The sequence below is a fragment of the Oncorhynchus tshawytscha genome, linkage group LG10, assembly GCF_018296145.1.
Source record: "Oncorhynchus tshawytscha isolate Ot180627B linkage group LG10, Otsh_v2.0, whole genome shotgun sequence".
NCBI classification, from domain to species: domain Eukaryota; kingdom Metazoa; phylum Chordata; class Actinopteri; order Salmoniformes; family Salmonidae; genus Oncorhynchus; species Oncorhynchus tshawytscha.
The window spans coordinates 53184265-53202065 of record NC_056438.1 but is presented as its reverse complement, the minus strand read 5'-3'; the positions used below and the strand labels follow the sequence as shown (position 1 = coordinate 53202065).

At 41.2% G+C, this 17801-nt stretch overlaps 1 protein-coding gene across 3 annotated transcripts in view; it reads right to left on the bottom strand.

The window, feature by feature from the left end:
- Positions 1 to 8082: 8082 nt before the first annotated feature.
- The window catches only part of LOC112260426 (extended synaptotagmin-2), a 55694-nt gene continuing 45975 nt past the window's right edge, over positions 8083 to 17801 (bottom strand). For all 3 annotated transcript variants that reach the window (XM_024435519.2, XM_024435520.2, XM_024435521.2), the window contains 7 exons: positions 17241 to 17390; positions 13403 to 13752; positions 11446 to 11541; positions 10185 to 10316; positions 9967 to 10072; positions 9805 to 9854; positions 8083 to 9590 (listed from right to left, as the gene is read on the bottom strand). In XM_024435519.2, the coding sequence (XP_024291287.1) occupies positions 9542 to 9590; positions 9805 to 9854; positions 9967 to 10072; positions 10185 to 10316; positions 11446 to 11541; positions 13403 to 13752; positions 17241 to 17390 (933 nt within the window). In that variant the 3' untranslated portion in view covers positions 8083 to 9541. The remainder of the gene's footprint in view (positions 9591 to 9804; positions 9855 to 9966; positions 10073 to 10184; positions 10317 to 11445; positions 11542 to 13402; positions 13753 to 17240; positions 17391 to 17801) is intronic.

Below are 17801 nucleotides of genomic sequence, written 5' to 3'. Positions count from 1 at the left end.
AAGTTCTACCAATAAAAGTTTGATAACAGTGGGACATTAGAATAAAGTCCAAGGAGCCAAAGTAATATACAGCTTGTTGCTGTGTATACAGCAAACACTATCATTTAAAAGACATAAGGAGACATTCTCAAACATGGTAATTGTAAAAAGATTGTACTTTTAAATATCTGAATATTTGTGGATTTAAGGCATAAGATAAACAAGTACATAGAGATGGCAAACCAATTCGGAACAAGAGGAGGATAGGAGCCTCACTCCAGAGACAGTGTTCATTTGATGTCTTACATACAACTGACAAAAATCAAGGAACCACTTGAGGGGTACAAAGTATATTGAAAAGCAGGTGTTTCCACAAGGGTGTGGTTCTTGAGTTAATTACACGATTAACATCCCATTATACTTAGGGTCACGTATAACAATGCCAAGTTGCCCATTAGTTTATCTCCCAAGAAGAAGAAGAGACCTCAGTGACATTAAAAGAGGGGCCTCAAAGGAGTATAGGGGGTTTAAAGGGTATATGAAGGGGCAGATTGGCCATATGGCAAATGCCAGACGGGTTGAACCATCATTTAGTTGGGTGGGCTGGTCGAAATTATAGAAACAGTTGAAGTCGAAAGTTTACACTTAGGTTGGAGTCAATTAAACTCGCTTTTTTTGTTAGAGTTAATATTTTTGCTCTATATCGTATGAAATAGCGGGCTATTACCACTTAATCAGGGAAGGGGGGATTCGAGGAACACGTGACAGGTACTAACTTGCCATAGCCTAAAAAGTCCTTAGATTGGCTTTTAGTACACATAAGTCAATAGCTACCTATACACGCACATGTGACAGGCACTAATTTGTAGTTAGGCTGTTTTAAGGTATTATAAGCCAATGCTAATATATAAGGCATTTATTCTGTGAATTTATTCTTTGTCTAATATGTGTTTATTCATTCACAACTAGGATGTTGCTGGGCTCAGCACAGACAGTGTGGTCTCCTGGTCTCAGTGACGCTAGGCTTAGGTATTGACAAATCAAATTTTATTTGTCACATTCACCAAATACAACAGGTGTAGTCTTTTAAAAAATTGGGGGCCTTCCTCTGACACCACCTAGTATATAGGTCTGTCACGCCTATATACTAGGGGTGTTTCTAGGTATTATATTTCTGTTGGTGTGTGTGTGTGTATGGTTCCCAATTGGAGGCAGCTGATAATCGTTCCCTCTAATTCGGGATCATATTTCATGTGATTTTCCTACCTGCTATGTGGCATATTGTTTTGTATGAGTGCCTATGTGCGCTACGTATTTCACGATCATTATATCTTTGTTGTTTTGGAATATCACTATCAATAAAATGTGGAACTCTACTCACGCTGCGCCTTGGTCCAATTATTCATACGACGGTCGTGACAGAATATCCCCCCTAGTCAGGACCAAGCAGCTTGCCCAGAAGGTGATGGAGAGTTGGTCATGGGCAGAGATACTAGGTGGATGCGAGACCCTTCTTTGGCGGGAGTCTCCGAGGAGTAAAGGAGGACAGCGACGACGCCGGGGTCCGCTGCCACAAACAGACCAAGGGCAACCCCAAGTTTTTTTGGGGGGGGGGCACAAGGTGCGGTCGGCCGAGCCGAGGAGAGAGCCAGAGACCGTCTGGGAGTCGATGGAACAGTGAGGGATAATGGAGAGAGATGTTCTCTAGGAGTATGCTGTAGCGCAGGCATTTTGAGGAGTGTCATCAGTCCGGTGAAACCTGTGCCAAATCTTTTCAGTCTCCTGAGGGGGGAAAAGATGTTGTCGTGCCCTCTTCATGACTGTCTTTGTGTGTTTGGACCATGATAGTTTGTTGCTGATGTGGACACCAAGGAACTTGAAACTCTCGACCCACTCCACTTCAGCCCCGTCGATGTTAATGGGAGCCTGTTCGGCCTTCCTTTTCCAATAGTCCACGATCAGCTCCTTTGTCTTGCTCACAATGAGGGAGAGGTTGTTGTCCTGGCACTCTGACCACCTCCCTATAGGCTGTCTCATCGTTGTCGGTGATCAGGCCTACCACTGTTGTGTTGTCAGCAAACTTAATGATGGTGTTGGAGTCATGCTTGGCCATGCAGTCGTGGGTGAACAGGGAGTACAGGAGAGGACTAAGCATGCACCCCTGAGGGGCCCCTGTATTGAGGATCAGCGTGGCAGATGGGCTGTTGCCTACCCTTAACAACTGGGGGCGGCCCGTTAGGAAGTCCAGGATCCAGTTGCAGACGGAAGTGTTAAGTCCCAGGGTTCTTAGCTTAGTGATGAACTTTGTGGGTTCTGTGGTGTTGAACGCTGAGCTGTAGTCAATGAACAGCATTCTCACATTGGTGTTCCTTTTGTCCTGGTGGGAAAGGGCAATGTGGAGCACGATTGAGATTGCGTCATCTGTGGATCTGTTGGGGCGGTATGGGAATTCAAATGAAATCAAACTTTGTCACATGCACCAAATACAACAAGTGTAGACCTTACCGTGAAATGCTTACTTACAAGCCCTTAACCAACAGTACAGTTCAAGAAGAGTTAAGAAAATATTTCAAAGCATTTCATGGCTACTGACGTGAGTGCTACTGGGCGGTAATCATTTAGGCAGGTTACCTTCGCTTTTTTGTGCACAGGGACTATAGTAGTCTGTTTGAAACATGTAGGTATTACAGACTCAGTCAGGGAGAGGTTAAAAATGTCAGTGAAGACACTTGCCAGATGGTCCTGGTAACCCGGGGGGAGGGAGAGTGGGGGGAGAGGCCCGAAAAAGAACAATTTAGGTCAACTTTTCAAATGTCGACAAAACAAAATACGATAGACAAGGTGGGATCTTTTTGTGGTGGTAAAATGAATTATGCCAGAAATGTCAGTAGAAATTGTTTTATGAGCAAATATGGATATAATAACCATCATATGGAAGTAAACTTGGAGTTACGCATGGAGTCACACATGTTGTGTGGTCCTCCCACTATGACTAGTTGGGAAAAGCATGCAGTTTATTAGGCTCCAGATTAAGTAAATGATGATGAACATCACAGGGTGGTGAAAGTGCAAGGTGATAAGCTTAAATTTAGATTTTTGTCGTCACTGGCACACACTAGACCCCATAACGCCAACGTGAATTTATATTTTGTCATTTTTACTAATTAATACAAAAATAAAAGCTGTAATGTCTTTAGTCAATAAGTTTAAGCTTAAATAAGTTTGGGAGTAAAAAGGGCTTATTAAATCACATAATAAATTACATGGACTTACATGGACGCAATTACAGTGTTTAACATGATTTTTAATGACTACCTCATCTCTACCACACACATACAGTTTGTATGGTCTCTCAGTCGAGCAGTGAATTCTACACAGATTCAACCACAAAGACCAGGGAGGTTTTCCAATGCCTCATAAAGAAGGGCACTTATTGGTAGATGAGTAAAAAAAAAAAATCAGACAGTGATCATCCTTTTGAGCATGGTTAATTTGTCAATTACGCTTTGGATGGTGTATAAATACACCCAGTCACTACAAAGACACAGGTGTCCTTCCTAACTTAGTAGCCGGAGAGGAAGGAAATCGCTCAGGGATTTCACCATGACGCCAATGGTGACTTTAAACAGTTACAGAGTTTAATGGTTGTGATAGGAGAAAACTGAGGATTGATCAACAACATTATAGTTACTCCACAATACTAACCTAATTGACAGAGTGAAAAGGAAGCCTCTCCAGAATAACAATATTACAAAACATGCAACCTGTTTGCAACAAGGCACTAAAGTAATACTGCAAAAATGTGGCAAGCAATTATATGTTTGTCCTCAATAGAAAGTGTTTTGTTTGGGGCAAATCCAATACAACATTACTGAAAACCCTCTCCATATTTTAAAGCATAGTGGTGGCTGCATCAGGTTATGGGTATGCTTGTAATAATTAAGGACTGGAGAGTTTTTGAGGATAAAAAGAAATGGAGCTAAGCACAGGCAAAATCCTAGAGGAAAACCTGGTACAGAATTCACCTTTCAGCAGGACAAGGCTAAATCTACATTGGAGTTGAGTGGTTGAGTTACAGTTTTTACAAATCTAAAAAATCTTAAAAACTTAAAAATCTATGGCTAGACCTGAAAATGGTTGTCTAGCAATGATCAACAACCAATTTGACAGCGCTTGAAGAATTTTGAAAAGATAAATGGGCAAATGTTGCAAAATCCAGGTGTGGAAAGCTCTTAGAGACTTACACAGAAATACTCACAGCTGTAATCATTGCCAAAGGTGCCAAGTACAGATTCAGGGGTGTGAATACTTATTCGAATGAGATATTTCTGCATTCATTTTCAATACATTTGCACACAAACAAGTAAGCATGTTTTCACTGTCATTGTAGGGTATTGTGTGTAGATGGGTGTGAACACAAGTGAATGTGGTATTTTTGGATTGAATTTTTATTGAATGTGCAAACATTTTTTAAGCATGCTTTCACTTTGTCATTACAGGGTATTGTGTGTAGATGGATAAAAAATGAATAATAATACATTTTAAATTCAGGCTGTAACAACAAAATGTGGAATACTGTAAATCAAGGGGTATGAATACTTTGAAGGCACTGTAATACAATTGTTTTTGTGAGAAAACCATCAGTAGAGTTGAAAATGCGATGGAAACCCATTTCACTTGTATCTTATATTTCGGTACATGGGAATTTAACAGCAAAAATGTATTTTGTAAGTCAATTTGATGAAAACATCTCTGGTGGGAAAATGCTCATATTGTTTTTATGCAGATTATTTTCTATTTGCATGAAAATCCATCACCAATCGGATGGAAACCTAGCTATATACAAACAGATGTACTGCCAGTTCCTTAATAGTTTGGCTCTATATTATGTATATACACTGAGTGTACAAAACATTATGAACTCTTTCCATGACAGACTGACCATGTGAATCCAAGTTGAAAGCTTTGATCCCCTATTGATGTCAGTTATTAAATCCACATCAATCAGTGGAGCTCAGTCATGTGTAGCCCAGTTGGTAGAGCATGGTGCTAGCAGGGCCAGGGTTGTATTAGCAGTGCCAGTATTCAAATGTATGCACTCACTACTGTAAGTCACTCAGGATAAGAGCATTTACTACACGACTAAAATGTAAATGTAGATGAAGGGGAGGAGACAGGTTAATGGTTTTTAAGCCCTGAAAGAATTGAGACATGGATTGTGTGCCATTCAGAGGGTGATTGGGCAAGACAAACTATTTTCTGTTGAAGTCATTAAAACTTGTTTTTCAACCACTCCGCAAATTTCTTGTTATAACAAATTGTAGTTTTGGCAAGTCAGTTAGGACATCTACTTTATGAATGACAAGTAATTTTCCAACAATTGTTTACAGATTATTTCACTTATAATTCACTGTATCACAATTCCAGTGGGTCAGAAGTTTACATACATACAGAAAATGATGTCATGGCTTTAGAAGTTTCTGATAGGCTAATTGACATCATTTGAGTGAATTGGAGGTGTACCTGTGGATGTATTTCAAGGCCTACCTTCAAACTCTGTGCCTCTTTGCTTGACATCATGGGAAAATCAAAAGAAATCAGTCAAGACCTCAGAAAAACGTCTGAAGGTACCATGTTCATCTGTACAAACAATAGCACGCAAGTATAAACACCATGGGACCACGCAGCCGTCATACCACTCAGGAAGGAAACGCGTTCTGTCTCCTAGAGATGAACGTACTTTGGTGAGAAAAGTGCAAATCAATCCCAGAACAGCATCAACGGACCTTGTGAAGATGCTGGAAGAAACAGGTACAAAAGTATCTATATCCCCAGTAAAAAAAAATCCTATATCGACATAACCTGAAAGGCCGCTCAGCAAGGAAGAAGCCACTGCTCCAAAACCGCCATAAAAAAGCCAGACTACGGTTTGCAACTGCACATGGGGACAAAGATCGTACTTTTGGAGAAATGTCCTCTGGCCTGATGAAACAAAAATATAACTGTTTGGGAATAATGACCGTCGTTATGTTTTGAGGAAGAAGGGGAAGCTTGCAAGCCGAAGAACACCATCCCAACCGTGAAGCACGGGGGTGGCAGCATCATGTTATGGGGGGTGCTTTGCTGCAGGAGGAGCTGGTGCACTACACAAAATAGATGGCATCATGAGGCAGGAAAAGCATGTGGATATATTGAAGCAACATCAGTCAGGAAGTTGAAGCTTGGTCGCAAATGGGTCTTCCAAATGGACAATGACACGAAGCATACTTCCAAAGTTGTGGCAAAATAGCTTAAGGACAACAAAGTCAAATTATTGGAGTGGCCATCACAAAGCCCTGACCTCTATCCTATAGAACATTTGTGGGCAGAACTGAAAAAGCGTGTGCGAAGAAGGAGGCCTACAAACCTGACTCAGTTACACCAACTCTGTCAGCAAGAATGGGCCAAAATTCACCCAACTTATTGTGGGAAGCTTGTGGAAGGCTACCCGAGACGTTTGACCCAAGTTAAACAATTTAAAAGCAATGCTACCAAATACTAATTGAGTGGATGTAAACTTCTAAACCACTGGGAATGTGATGAAATAAATAAAAGCTGAAATAAATCACTCTACTATTATTCTGTCATTTCACATTCTTAAAATAAAGTGGTGATCCTAGCTGACCTAAGACTGGGATTTTCTACTAGGATTAAATGTCAGGAATTGTGAAATCTGAGTTTAAATGTATTTGGCAAGGTATGATAGCAGGTGCCTGGCGCACGGGTTTGTGTCAAGAAATGCAGCACTGCTGGGTTTTCAAGCACAACAGTTTCCTGTATGTATCAATAATTGTCCACCACCCAAAGGACATCAAGTCAACTTGACATGACTGTGGGAAGCATTGGAGTCAACGTCGGCCAGAATCCCTACCGAACGCTTAACACCTTAACAATCCATGCCCCGACGAATTGAGGCTGTTCTGAGGGCGAATGGGGTGGGGGAGTGCAACTCAATATTAGGAAGGTGCTCTTAATGTTAGATAGGGCCCTGTATTTTGGTTCATCATGTCACATGACCTGGATTTTTAATTTCTACCCTTTTCGTTGTATCCAATTGGTAGTTAAAGTCGTTTCCCATCACTGCAACTCCCGTACGGACACTGCTTCTTGACACAATGCCCGCTTAACCTGGAAGCCAGCCGCACCAATGTGACGGAGGAAACACCGTACACCTGGCGACCGTGTCAGAGTGCATTGCGACCGGCCCACCATAGGAGACACTAGTGCGCGATTGGACAAGAACATCCCTGCCGGCAAAACCCTCCCCTAACCCGGAAGACGCTGGGCCAATTGTGCGCTGCCACATGGGTCTCCCGGTCCCGACTGGCTGTGACAGAGCCTGGACTCGAACCAGGATCTCAATGCAGTGCCTTAGACCACTGCACCACTTGGGAGGCCATGACCTGGATTTTAACCTTTATTTAAAGCTTATTAATCAAACTTCCCCTGTGTATTATTATTTCAGATGGTCCAGCACTATCCTCAGACAATTGCTTTAATTTATGTTTTAAATTCTCATTTCTGGAAAACGCTTCAAATAAAGGTTCAAATCCAAGTAATGTTGCATGTTCTGCCAAAACAGAGGGCCCTAGGAATTGTGAGTCAATGGTCATCTATTAGACATTTATTCAGCGATTGTCTTCGCCTGACAAATATGTTTTTATTATTTCACAACTAGGATGTTGCTGGGCTCAGCACAGGCAGTGTGGCCGCCTGGTCTTCTGGTCCCAGTGATGCTAGCCTTAGCAGCAGCAGATTCAAGTACAATAGAGCTAGGAGAAATAAAAACAGAGAGAGACGCGCTGACACAGGGATGTAGGATGGTGTGGCTAAAATGCCATGGCTGAATTTACTTCCCAGTCCACCCCTGTGTGTGTGTGCGCGTCTCTCACTCACCAGATCTCAACCCAAGTGTACACTTATGGGAGATTTTGAGTGTTCTCCACCACCATCAACAAAACACCAAATGATGGAATTTTTCCATGGAAGAATGGTGTCGCATCCCTCCAAGGTGCATTGAAGCTGTTCTGGGTCGTGGTGGCCCAAAGCCCTATGAAGACACTATGTTGGCGGTTTCTTTATTTTGGCAGTTACCTGTAGGTACGCATACAACTACTTTTTAAAAAAAGGACAGAGGTTGCAGAAATATGAGAACACATCAGAACTGATACATTAGGCTACAAGCCACTATGTTACAGCTTAAACATGGTACAATCTAAAAATGCTTTCATTATGATACATCATTACTATGGTAACTAGATCAATAAAGTCATAACAGAGTGTTTACATGTGTTACAGATATCCAGGTACAGGTGACATAATCAATAAAAGGTGAGGGGGGCGTATATGCCAAGTGTCTCCGAGTAGGAGTGCTGATCTAGGATAATTTCACAGCTACAACGTGTGTTTTTTGCAAGCGATTGCAGTAAAGAGAAGTGTTGAATAAGATGTGCATGCTGAAATGTGTTCGTAGAACAAAAACATGAAGACTGGTGCATTTATTGACAACAACCATGATAAATATATTTCAACTGTCGTGATTTCAGAGTTGGGAAATCAATTATCATAAACCACAATGATTTGAAGAAGGCTGGAATATCACTGTGAGGTTAAGTCAGCCAAGTTCTGTTATTATTACTGTTAACACTATGCTGATGCTTTGAAAGATTTTAAACATGCCTAAACGAATAGTGTGCAAACATATTTGGTTTAGTTAAAACCCCACAGACAAGTATTTCATTTCATTGTCTCTTTGGTGGCGAAGTACTATACATATACATATATATACTATTTCCCTTAGAGGATAGACGGGTCGTAGTTCAACTTAGCTCTGATATAGTTTGCATGTAGTTTGTTGAATTATAAAATAGTCATTGTGACCAAGCAAAACCCTCCACTACAAACATTATAATAAACCTTCTCTTTAGTCCTCATTGTCATTGTACATATTTACATATTCATATGTTGTACATTCCCGACATAAAACAAGGCAGAAAAACCTGCTGTAACAGCCGTAGCAAGAAAATATATATTTTGTTACAGTCCTCAATCATTTTATTTTAAAATATGGATTTTAAAAAATGTAGAATTAGTTTGAACACATACTCCCTTTCTTACTATTGCACTGGATCATTTCTAAGTGGGGAGAGATAACGATGCAACTGATGTGAATATCAAAATGTATATTTTTTTTTTTACAATTGCAAGTCATGTAAATAAACGATAATTTAAAAAAGGGAAAACCCCCCAAAAAGTTGTTAATGGATTTAAAAGCAATTGTATGAAAAAGGCAAATACGTTTGCTCAGGGGCCGTATATGCCAAGTGTCTCAGAGTAGGAGTGCTGATCTAGGATCATTTCACACCTAACTATGTAATTGTATTCGTTGTTATCCAAAAAGCAAAACTTATCCTAAAACAGCACTACTCTATAGACACTGCTTGACACTTACAGTAGGGCCCTAGTGGCAATGCCACGTTGGTGAAGACTTGGTTAGGTCCTCCTCTACCTCTCACAGTGTAGTCTACAGCTGCTGGAGAGTTTTTCTCAGACCATCCTCACTCAACTCATACCTAGTAGCAAGGAGAGGAGACACATTGTAAAAAAAATATATTTTTAAAATCTAGAATAACAAACACTCTTATTCTATGCTTGATTCCTTGATATTCAGATCTTATGATGAAAGTTCTTATTAAATTCGTCTAAGAAGTCCCCAAATATGTGTGTGAACACAACTGGACTTATTGTACTAAATAAATAAATAAACAAATGAATTATTTCACTGACCATTGTGTCCATCCCTTGACGATATCCTCGTGAGTCAAATCCACCAGCACCTGTCAAGATGACACGATATGAAGGAGGAAAAGTGAGCTTTGGACAGGTAATAATGTGTATTCATGCATGGATAGACACAGTTCTGCAGCAGGAGGAGAGGTCCAGTCTCACCTTCCCCAGCAGCCCTTTGTGTTTGGAAAATATATTTCCTCCGTTCTTTACCGCCACATCCAGAGTCCTCCTGTGCAACTCCACGACCGACACGCCAAACTCAAATCTGACAACACATGCACACAAACAATTCAATTATACAATGACTACCAGTAGACTAGCAGTAAATCCACTGGTGTTTGATGGTAAGAGGAACAAAGAGGAATGTTGAAACTTACATCTCATCGTAAACAGGGTTCAGGTCCTTCTTGTGCGTGTGGGTTTTCCTCCTCCCAGACCTTCGCTTGTCAGGTAGAAGATAGAGCCGTACATACGGATCCGACCCATGATCTGTGAACGCAATCAGGTTTCTGTGGAGAGTGGGAGAGAGAAAGACAGAGAGTGGAGGTAGAGAGATAGATAAAAAAGAACACACTGCATCACATCATTTGGGGGTAGCCCTTTACACTTGTACACAGGTTGAAAATGACAGATTTGGGCACTGATAAGCACCTAAATTGGAACGCAGTGGCTGTACAGTAACACACTATAAATGATATCAGAGCTCAGGCTCTGTGCTTCACAGCACTGTATGGCGAGAAACCCTCGGTTGTTCTGAACAGAATGAGCCTGTTTGTCTGTTGTGAAGAAAATTCAACACAGCACACCTGAATGCACTTGACTCCTTTCTATGCGCACAAAATAATTACAATATTTTTCTCTGAATTGCCTTCTGAAAGCCAAACACTGTAAGATCATCTTTTATTACTTAGCTAGTCATTTTGGCAATAGAACAAGCTTTCAAATGATGCCCAACTGACCATATTGCAATTTATAATGGTCAATTTTTGGATTGCATAAACAACAGTAATTGTCGGTTGGAGGGGATGCTGGGTTGTGTTCCAAACAAAAACAACTACAAGTGTCCTTGCTCTAGTTCCTCAATGGCAAAGATAGGAAAGCTAAAAAAATAGCACCTTATAGTTGATGACTCTTCTTTGAGTCATAAAAGTGCATTGAAATTGCTTAGGGAGTGGGGCCAGATATTCAGATTTCATTATCAACACATGAGGTGAAAAGTACAGCAAATGTAACATGCACATAAAATCAACAGTGTAATGTTTGGATTCAGTCTTGTGTCAGGTGAATTGTTGGGTCCTCAACGTTGGTCTAATCATTTTATCATAATCTCCAAACTGTTCCCTTTCAATTGCTACCATGCTTACACTTTTCATATTGTCTGTAAAAAAAAACATTTACATTTAGCCCTGTCCATATAGGCCAATTCCCACGAGTGTAATGGGTTAAAATTAAATGATCCAAAATGATTATATTATTGCGCATCAAGTCTGTGGTCAAAGAAAAAGGCTTGTAAATTGAATAAAAATGAGTGGATAAAGCTGATAACAGAATATGATACATTCTCCAATAGTTAGTGTATAGAGTAACATGTGGAAGCTACAGTATGGATGCATCCTAAATGGCCGCCATGTCTCTTACCGGCAGGCATGCAAAACCACAATGAGCTTGTTCCTCTGAGGGCTGTGTCTGACAGTCAATTGCACCTCACCCAGGGGCAAATGACCGGCTGAGCCACTGTAGACAGAGACACACACATTAGTCACATTGTTCTGTAACAAAACAATCATTCACATTAGGTCTGTAATATAATCTGCAGGTTAGTCAATGTCGTTGTATTTCTTTGTATTGTGTCACAATGTGGTACTTGTATTTTGTATTTTATTAGGGATCCCCATTAGCTGCTGCTACTCTCCCTGGGGTCCAAACACACTAAGACACTTACATTACACATACAACTAAAGATAAAACAGTACATCATATAACAGTCACACCACCACATATCCACAACACAAAATGTATGATACCACCATACAACAATATATGTGTGTGTAAAGTGCGTGTGCTATTGCCCATGTGCGTATGCATGCATCTGTACCTGTGTGTTTGTGTCTCTTCACAGTCCCATAAGGTGTATTTTTATTCATTTTTGTATCTGATTCTACTGCTTGCCTCAGTTACCTGATGTGGAATATAGCTCCATGTAGTCATGGCTCTATGTAGTACTGTGCACCACTAGACTGTTCTGGACTTGTGGATTGTGAAGAGACCTCTGGTGGCATGTCTTGTGGTGTATGCCACAAATCTCTCTTTGGGCACCTGACCACACTACTGAACAGTAGTCCTGCTGCGACAAAACTAGGTCCTGTAGGACCTGCCCTGTTGATAGTGTTGTTAAGGCAGAGCAGCGCTTTATTATGGACAGACTTCTCCCCATCTTAGCTATTGTTGTATCAACATGTTTTGACCATAACAGTTCACAATCCACAGTTACTCCAATTACACCTCAACTTGCTCAATTTCCACATTATTCATTACAATATTTTATTGAGGTTTAGGGTTTATTGAGTGATTTGTCCCAAATACAATGCATTAGTTTTCAAAATATATAGGACTATCTTATTTCTTGCCACCCATTCTGAAACTAACTGCAGCTCTTTGTTAAGTGCTGCAGTCATTTCGGTGACTCAAAGCCAGTGGCATATCAATAAGTAAAGATTGAAAAAAAGTAAGGGGCCTAGACAGCTGCCCTGGGGAATTCCTGATTCTACCTGGATTATGTTGGAGTGGCTTCCATTAAAGAACACCCTCTGTGTTCTGTTAGACAGGTAACTCTTTATCCAAAATATAGCAGAGTGTGTAATGCAATAACACATTTGTTTTTCCAGCAGCAGACTATGATCGATAATGTCAAAAGTCGCACTGAAGTCAAACAAAACAGCCACTACAATATTTTTATCATCAATTTCTCTCAGCCAATCATCAGTCATTTGTGTAAGTGCTGGGCTTGTTGAATGTCTTTCCCTATAAGCGTGCTGAAAGTCTGTTTGTTTGTTTACTGTTTGTTTACTGTAAAATGGTGTATATCAAATCAAATGCATTTTTCATGTGCTTCGTAAACAACAGGTATAGACTAACAGTGAAATGCTTACTTACGGGCCCTTGCCAACAATGCAAAGATAATTTAAAAAAATAATATAACACAAGGAATAAATACAATGAGTAATGATAACTTGACTATATACAAGGGGTACCACCACCGAGTCGATGTGCACGGGTACGAGGTAATTGAGGTAATACAGCTGTACATATAGGTACGGGTAAAGTGACTAGGTGTGACAGATTAGACAATAAACAGTATCAGCAGCGTACTGTATATGATGAGTCAAAAGAGAGTCAATGCAGATAACCAAATAGCTACCCGGACTAACAATTTAGCAGTCTTATGGATTGGGGGTCGAAGCTGTTCAGGGTGCTGTTGGCACCAGACTTGGTGCATCGGTACTGCGTGCCATGCGGTAGCAGAGAGAACAGTCTATGACTTGTATGTGCATGTATCAATGTGTTTGTGTGTGCGCTTGCGTTCATACATGCTTACTTCTGCAACTCGCTCAGCCTCTGCTGGAGCTCCTGTGTGGCATACGGGTTGGAGATGTCCGAGGCGATACTGACAGTTGACCCAAAGTGGGCCAGGTGTTTGTGAGAGCCAGAGATGGCCAGGTTGGAGGTGCTCCTGCCTGTGTCGGCTAGGCCGATGCCTACCGGGCCTCCTGAGTAGGGCTCGCCACCCCCCCCTCTCCTGTGGAGCTCCTGGGTTGAGGCGGCCACAGAGCGTGAGAGGTCTGTGATAGGGACAGGGTTTGGGGGTTCGGCGACGGGCGGGCTCTTCACGGGGATGGGGTTACTTGTGCTGGTCTTACGAACCTGCAACTTCTCCTGACACAGAACCTGCACAAGTGGGACATAGAGGTTGGAGAGGATAAAAAATTATTATATGAGACAGTGCACAAGAACACTTGAAGAATGTGTAGTATAATTGAATCTTAAGCAACATTTCTATAATTGCATTCAGGTTAAAGGCCCAATGCAACCATTTTTATTTTAAAATCAAATTCATTTCTGGGTAACAATTAAAGTACCTCACTGTAATAGATTTCCATAAAATTGCACATTTTGGACACAGAGGGGAAAAAGTTTGTACATATTTTCAAGACCTGCTACATTTAATTTATTTATTACATTTTTCTATTACAATTACATTTTTTTAATGGAATTTCCTTTAGGCTTGGCGTATTTAGCAGGACATTTTACAGCATAAAGCTACATTTAATCAGCATAAAGCTCACTCATTTAAGTGACTCACTCAATCGGGGCTTTGGTTCAAAATAAATAAGTACCGACACATTCTGATTGTCTTTAATAAAGAACATTTTTGACCAATCTGCTCATGTTGTGTGTGTGTGTGTGTGTTTAATCATGTGACTTTTTGGTTACAATGAAGTATGTAAACAAGTTGAAACAAATAAATCCTATTCATTATGAATAATCAGATACATGTTGCGAATTAATGATTATATTGAAGAAAGGCGCCGCCTCTTAGGAGTTCCAAAAGCCGACCAGTTACCCAACAAAATAACCGATTTATTTAGCCTAATAGTTTTTATGACTCCAGACAGTAGGCTATTATTCCTCTGTATGAATCAATTTGTCTGCATGTATATTCAACATTTGGATAAAATAAACCATGCCATGAATTAATAACTACTATATATATTTTATTTTCACAATGCAATGAGGCACATCGACAACTTAAAATCGCTTTAAAAGAGCCTTCTAATAACCTAATCAAAATGACATTTTATTAGTCACATGCACCAAATACAACAGGTGTAGTAGACCTTACAGTGAAATGCTTACTTGGAGCTCCTAACCAACAATGCAGTTAAAAATATATATGTATAAGAAATAAATGTAACAAGAAATTAAAGAGCAGCAGTAAAATAACAATAGCGAGACTATATACAGGGGGGTACCGGTACAGAGTCAATGTTCGGGGGCACCGGTTAGCTACAGTAATATGTACATGCAGTGGTGCAAAAGAAGGGGGGTCAATGCAAATAGTCTGGGAAGCCATTTGATTACATGTTCAGGAGTATTATGGCTTGGGGGTAAGAAGCCTCTTGGACCTAGACTTGGCGCTCCGGTACCGCTTGCCGTGCGGTAGCGGAGAGAACAGTCTATGACTAGGGTGGCTGGAGTCTTTGACAATTTTTAGGGCCTTCCTCTGACACTGCCTGATATAGAGGTCCTGGATGGCAGGAAGCTTGGCCCCAGTGATGTACTGGGCCGTTCACACAACCCTCTGTAGAACCTTGCGGTCGGAGGTTAGGCAGTTACCATACCAGACAGTGATGCAACCAGTCAGGATGCTCTCGATGGTGCAGCTGTAGAACCTTTTGAGGATCTGAGGAATCATGCCAAATATTTTCAGTCTCCTGAGGGGGAATAGGTTTGCTGTGCCTTCTTGCTTGGACCATGTTAGTTTGTTGGTGATGTGGACACCATGGAACTTGAAGCTCTCAACCTGCTCCACTGCAGCCCCGTCGATGAGAATGGGGGAGTGCTCGGTCCTCTTTTCCTGTCGTCCACAATTATCTCCTTTGTCTTGATCATGTTGAGGGAGAGGTTGTCCTGGCACCACACGGCCAGGTCTCTGACCTGCTCCCTATAGGCTGTCTCGTCGTTGTCGGTGATCAGGCCTACCACTGTTGTGTCATCGGCAAACTTAATGATGGTGTTGGAGTCGTGCCTGGCCGTGCAGTCATGAGTGAACAGGCAGTACAGGAGGGGACTGAGCACGCACCCGAGGGGCCCCTGTGTTGAGGATCAACGTGGCGGATGTGTTGTTATCTACCCTTATCACCTGGGGGCGGCCCGTCAGGAAGTCCAGGATCCAGTTTCGGAGGGAGGCGTTTAGTCCCAGGGTCCTTAGCTTATTGATGAGCTTTGAGGGCAATATGGTGTTGAACGCTGAGCTGTAGTCAATGAATTGCATTCTCAAATAGGTGTTCCTTTTGTCCAGGTGGGAAAGGGCAGTGTGGAGTGCAATAGAGATTTCATCATTTGTGGATCTGTTGGGGCGGTATGCAAATTGGAGTGGGTCTAGGGTTTCTGGGATAATGTCGTTGATATGAGCCATGACCAGCCTTTCAATGCACTTCATGGCTACAGACGTGAGTGCTATAGGTCGGTAGTCATTTAGTCAGGTTACCTTCATGTTCTTGGGCACAGGCACTATGGTGTTCTGCTTAAAACATGTTGGTATTACAGACTAGAACTGGGAGAGGTTGAAAATGTCAGTGAAGACCCATGCCAGTTGGTCAGCACATTCTCGCAGTACACGTCCTGGTAATCCATCTGGCCTTGTGAATGTTGACCTGTTTAAAGGTCTTACATCAGCTGCGGAGAGTGTGATCACACAGTTTTCTGGAACAGCTGGTGCTGCCATGCATGTTTCAGTGTTATTTGTCTCGAAGCGAGCATAGAAGTAGTTCAGCTTGTCTGGTAGGCTCGTGTTACTGGCAGCTCTCAGCTGTGCTAATTTTCCTGTAGTTTTTTGTCACACTGTACTAAACATCTGCATTTTGAAAGTCTTTTTTACAAATCGAAATTTATCATATATTTCTACTACTGTAGAAGCTGTGTTTTTAGGATTAGAATCCCAACTCTAGGCTTACAGTGATGGACATTGGTCACAGTTCACGCCTTAATGAGCCATTCAATTGGCGAAAGTGGCAGATGTTGGTGAATGGTTGTTGTTCTTCAGGAAGAAAATACATTCTTTAAAATGAAAATAATCTTAAATAAAGGCTAGGATACGATATCAACAAGAGAATGGCGACATTTGAATTATAATGACCCGATTGAATTAAAACAACCAAACATCCTCCTTTAAACATCCAAATATTTCATACAATATTCTGCCCATATTTCCACTTTTGAAGGACTTGTATTAACGGATGTTTTAGGTGCAGTAGGCTATAGGCCAACATAGGCTACTGTAAAAATGAATTTTCTTTTTGTAATATCATCTCAAACTGCAGTAGTCAAATGATGTGAGCAAAGAAGCAAACACTGATTGTATTAACAGATGTGTGCATACAATTATATATAGATTTACATTTTAACCATGAAGTGTATTCACAATTGCATGCCATGATGATCTTTCCTCAAGCGTAGATGTGCTCAAAGCTGCTCTCTGGTGGTTCGAACGAGCATTAACGGCAAGCACAGTAACACACCGTACCACGCTATACCGCAGTATTACGCAACTTTTAATTGAGGAACCACTGTACATAGGGAATAGGGTGCTATTTGGGATGCAGACACATGTGCATGACTATAAGAGCCCTATTCGAACCCTCATGGACCCTTACCCTCAGTGCCATCTTCATCTTGATGGTGGAGCTAGTCCCAGAGCTCTTGAGATCGAAGCGTTGGTGCAGCGTCATGTCCTCAGCCTCTAGGAGACGGGTTAGGGGCAGGCTCAGAATCCCCAGGGAACAATCATGTTTCTCATCCTTTACCTGAAGGGGGAAAGGGGGCACGTTTTTTTTTTATATGAAAGCGGAAGTTTGTGTCAAGTTACTGTAAATTCTAGTGCACTTACAAATAGGCAGTGCACAGGTACTACAGTAGCTGGAATTTACAGACCCGAAATTCCCTCTCATGCTCCGTGCACCCCGAATTTCACAGATATGCTGAGTTTTGTAAACGAGCAGACAAAAATCAGCTAAATCCCACACCATAATCACACTAAATCATCTGTAAGGCCATACAGTAGCCATAGTGTGTGTCACAAATACTCTAATACTCTATTTGGTGCAGTAACTTTTGACAAGAGCCCTATTGGTATAGAGTGCACTAAATATGCACTAAATATGGAATAAGGTGGAATTTGGGACACCCAACTTTAAAAAATAAATAATAATAATAAT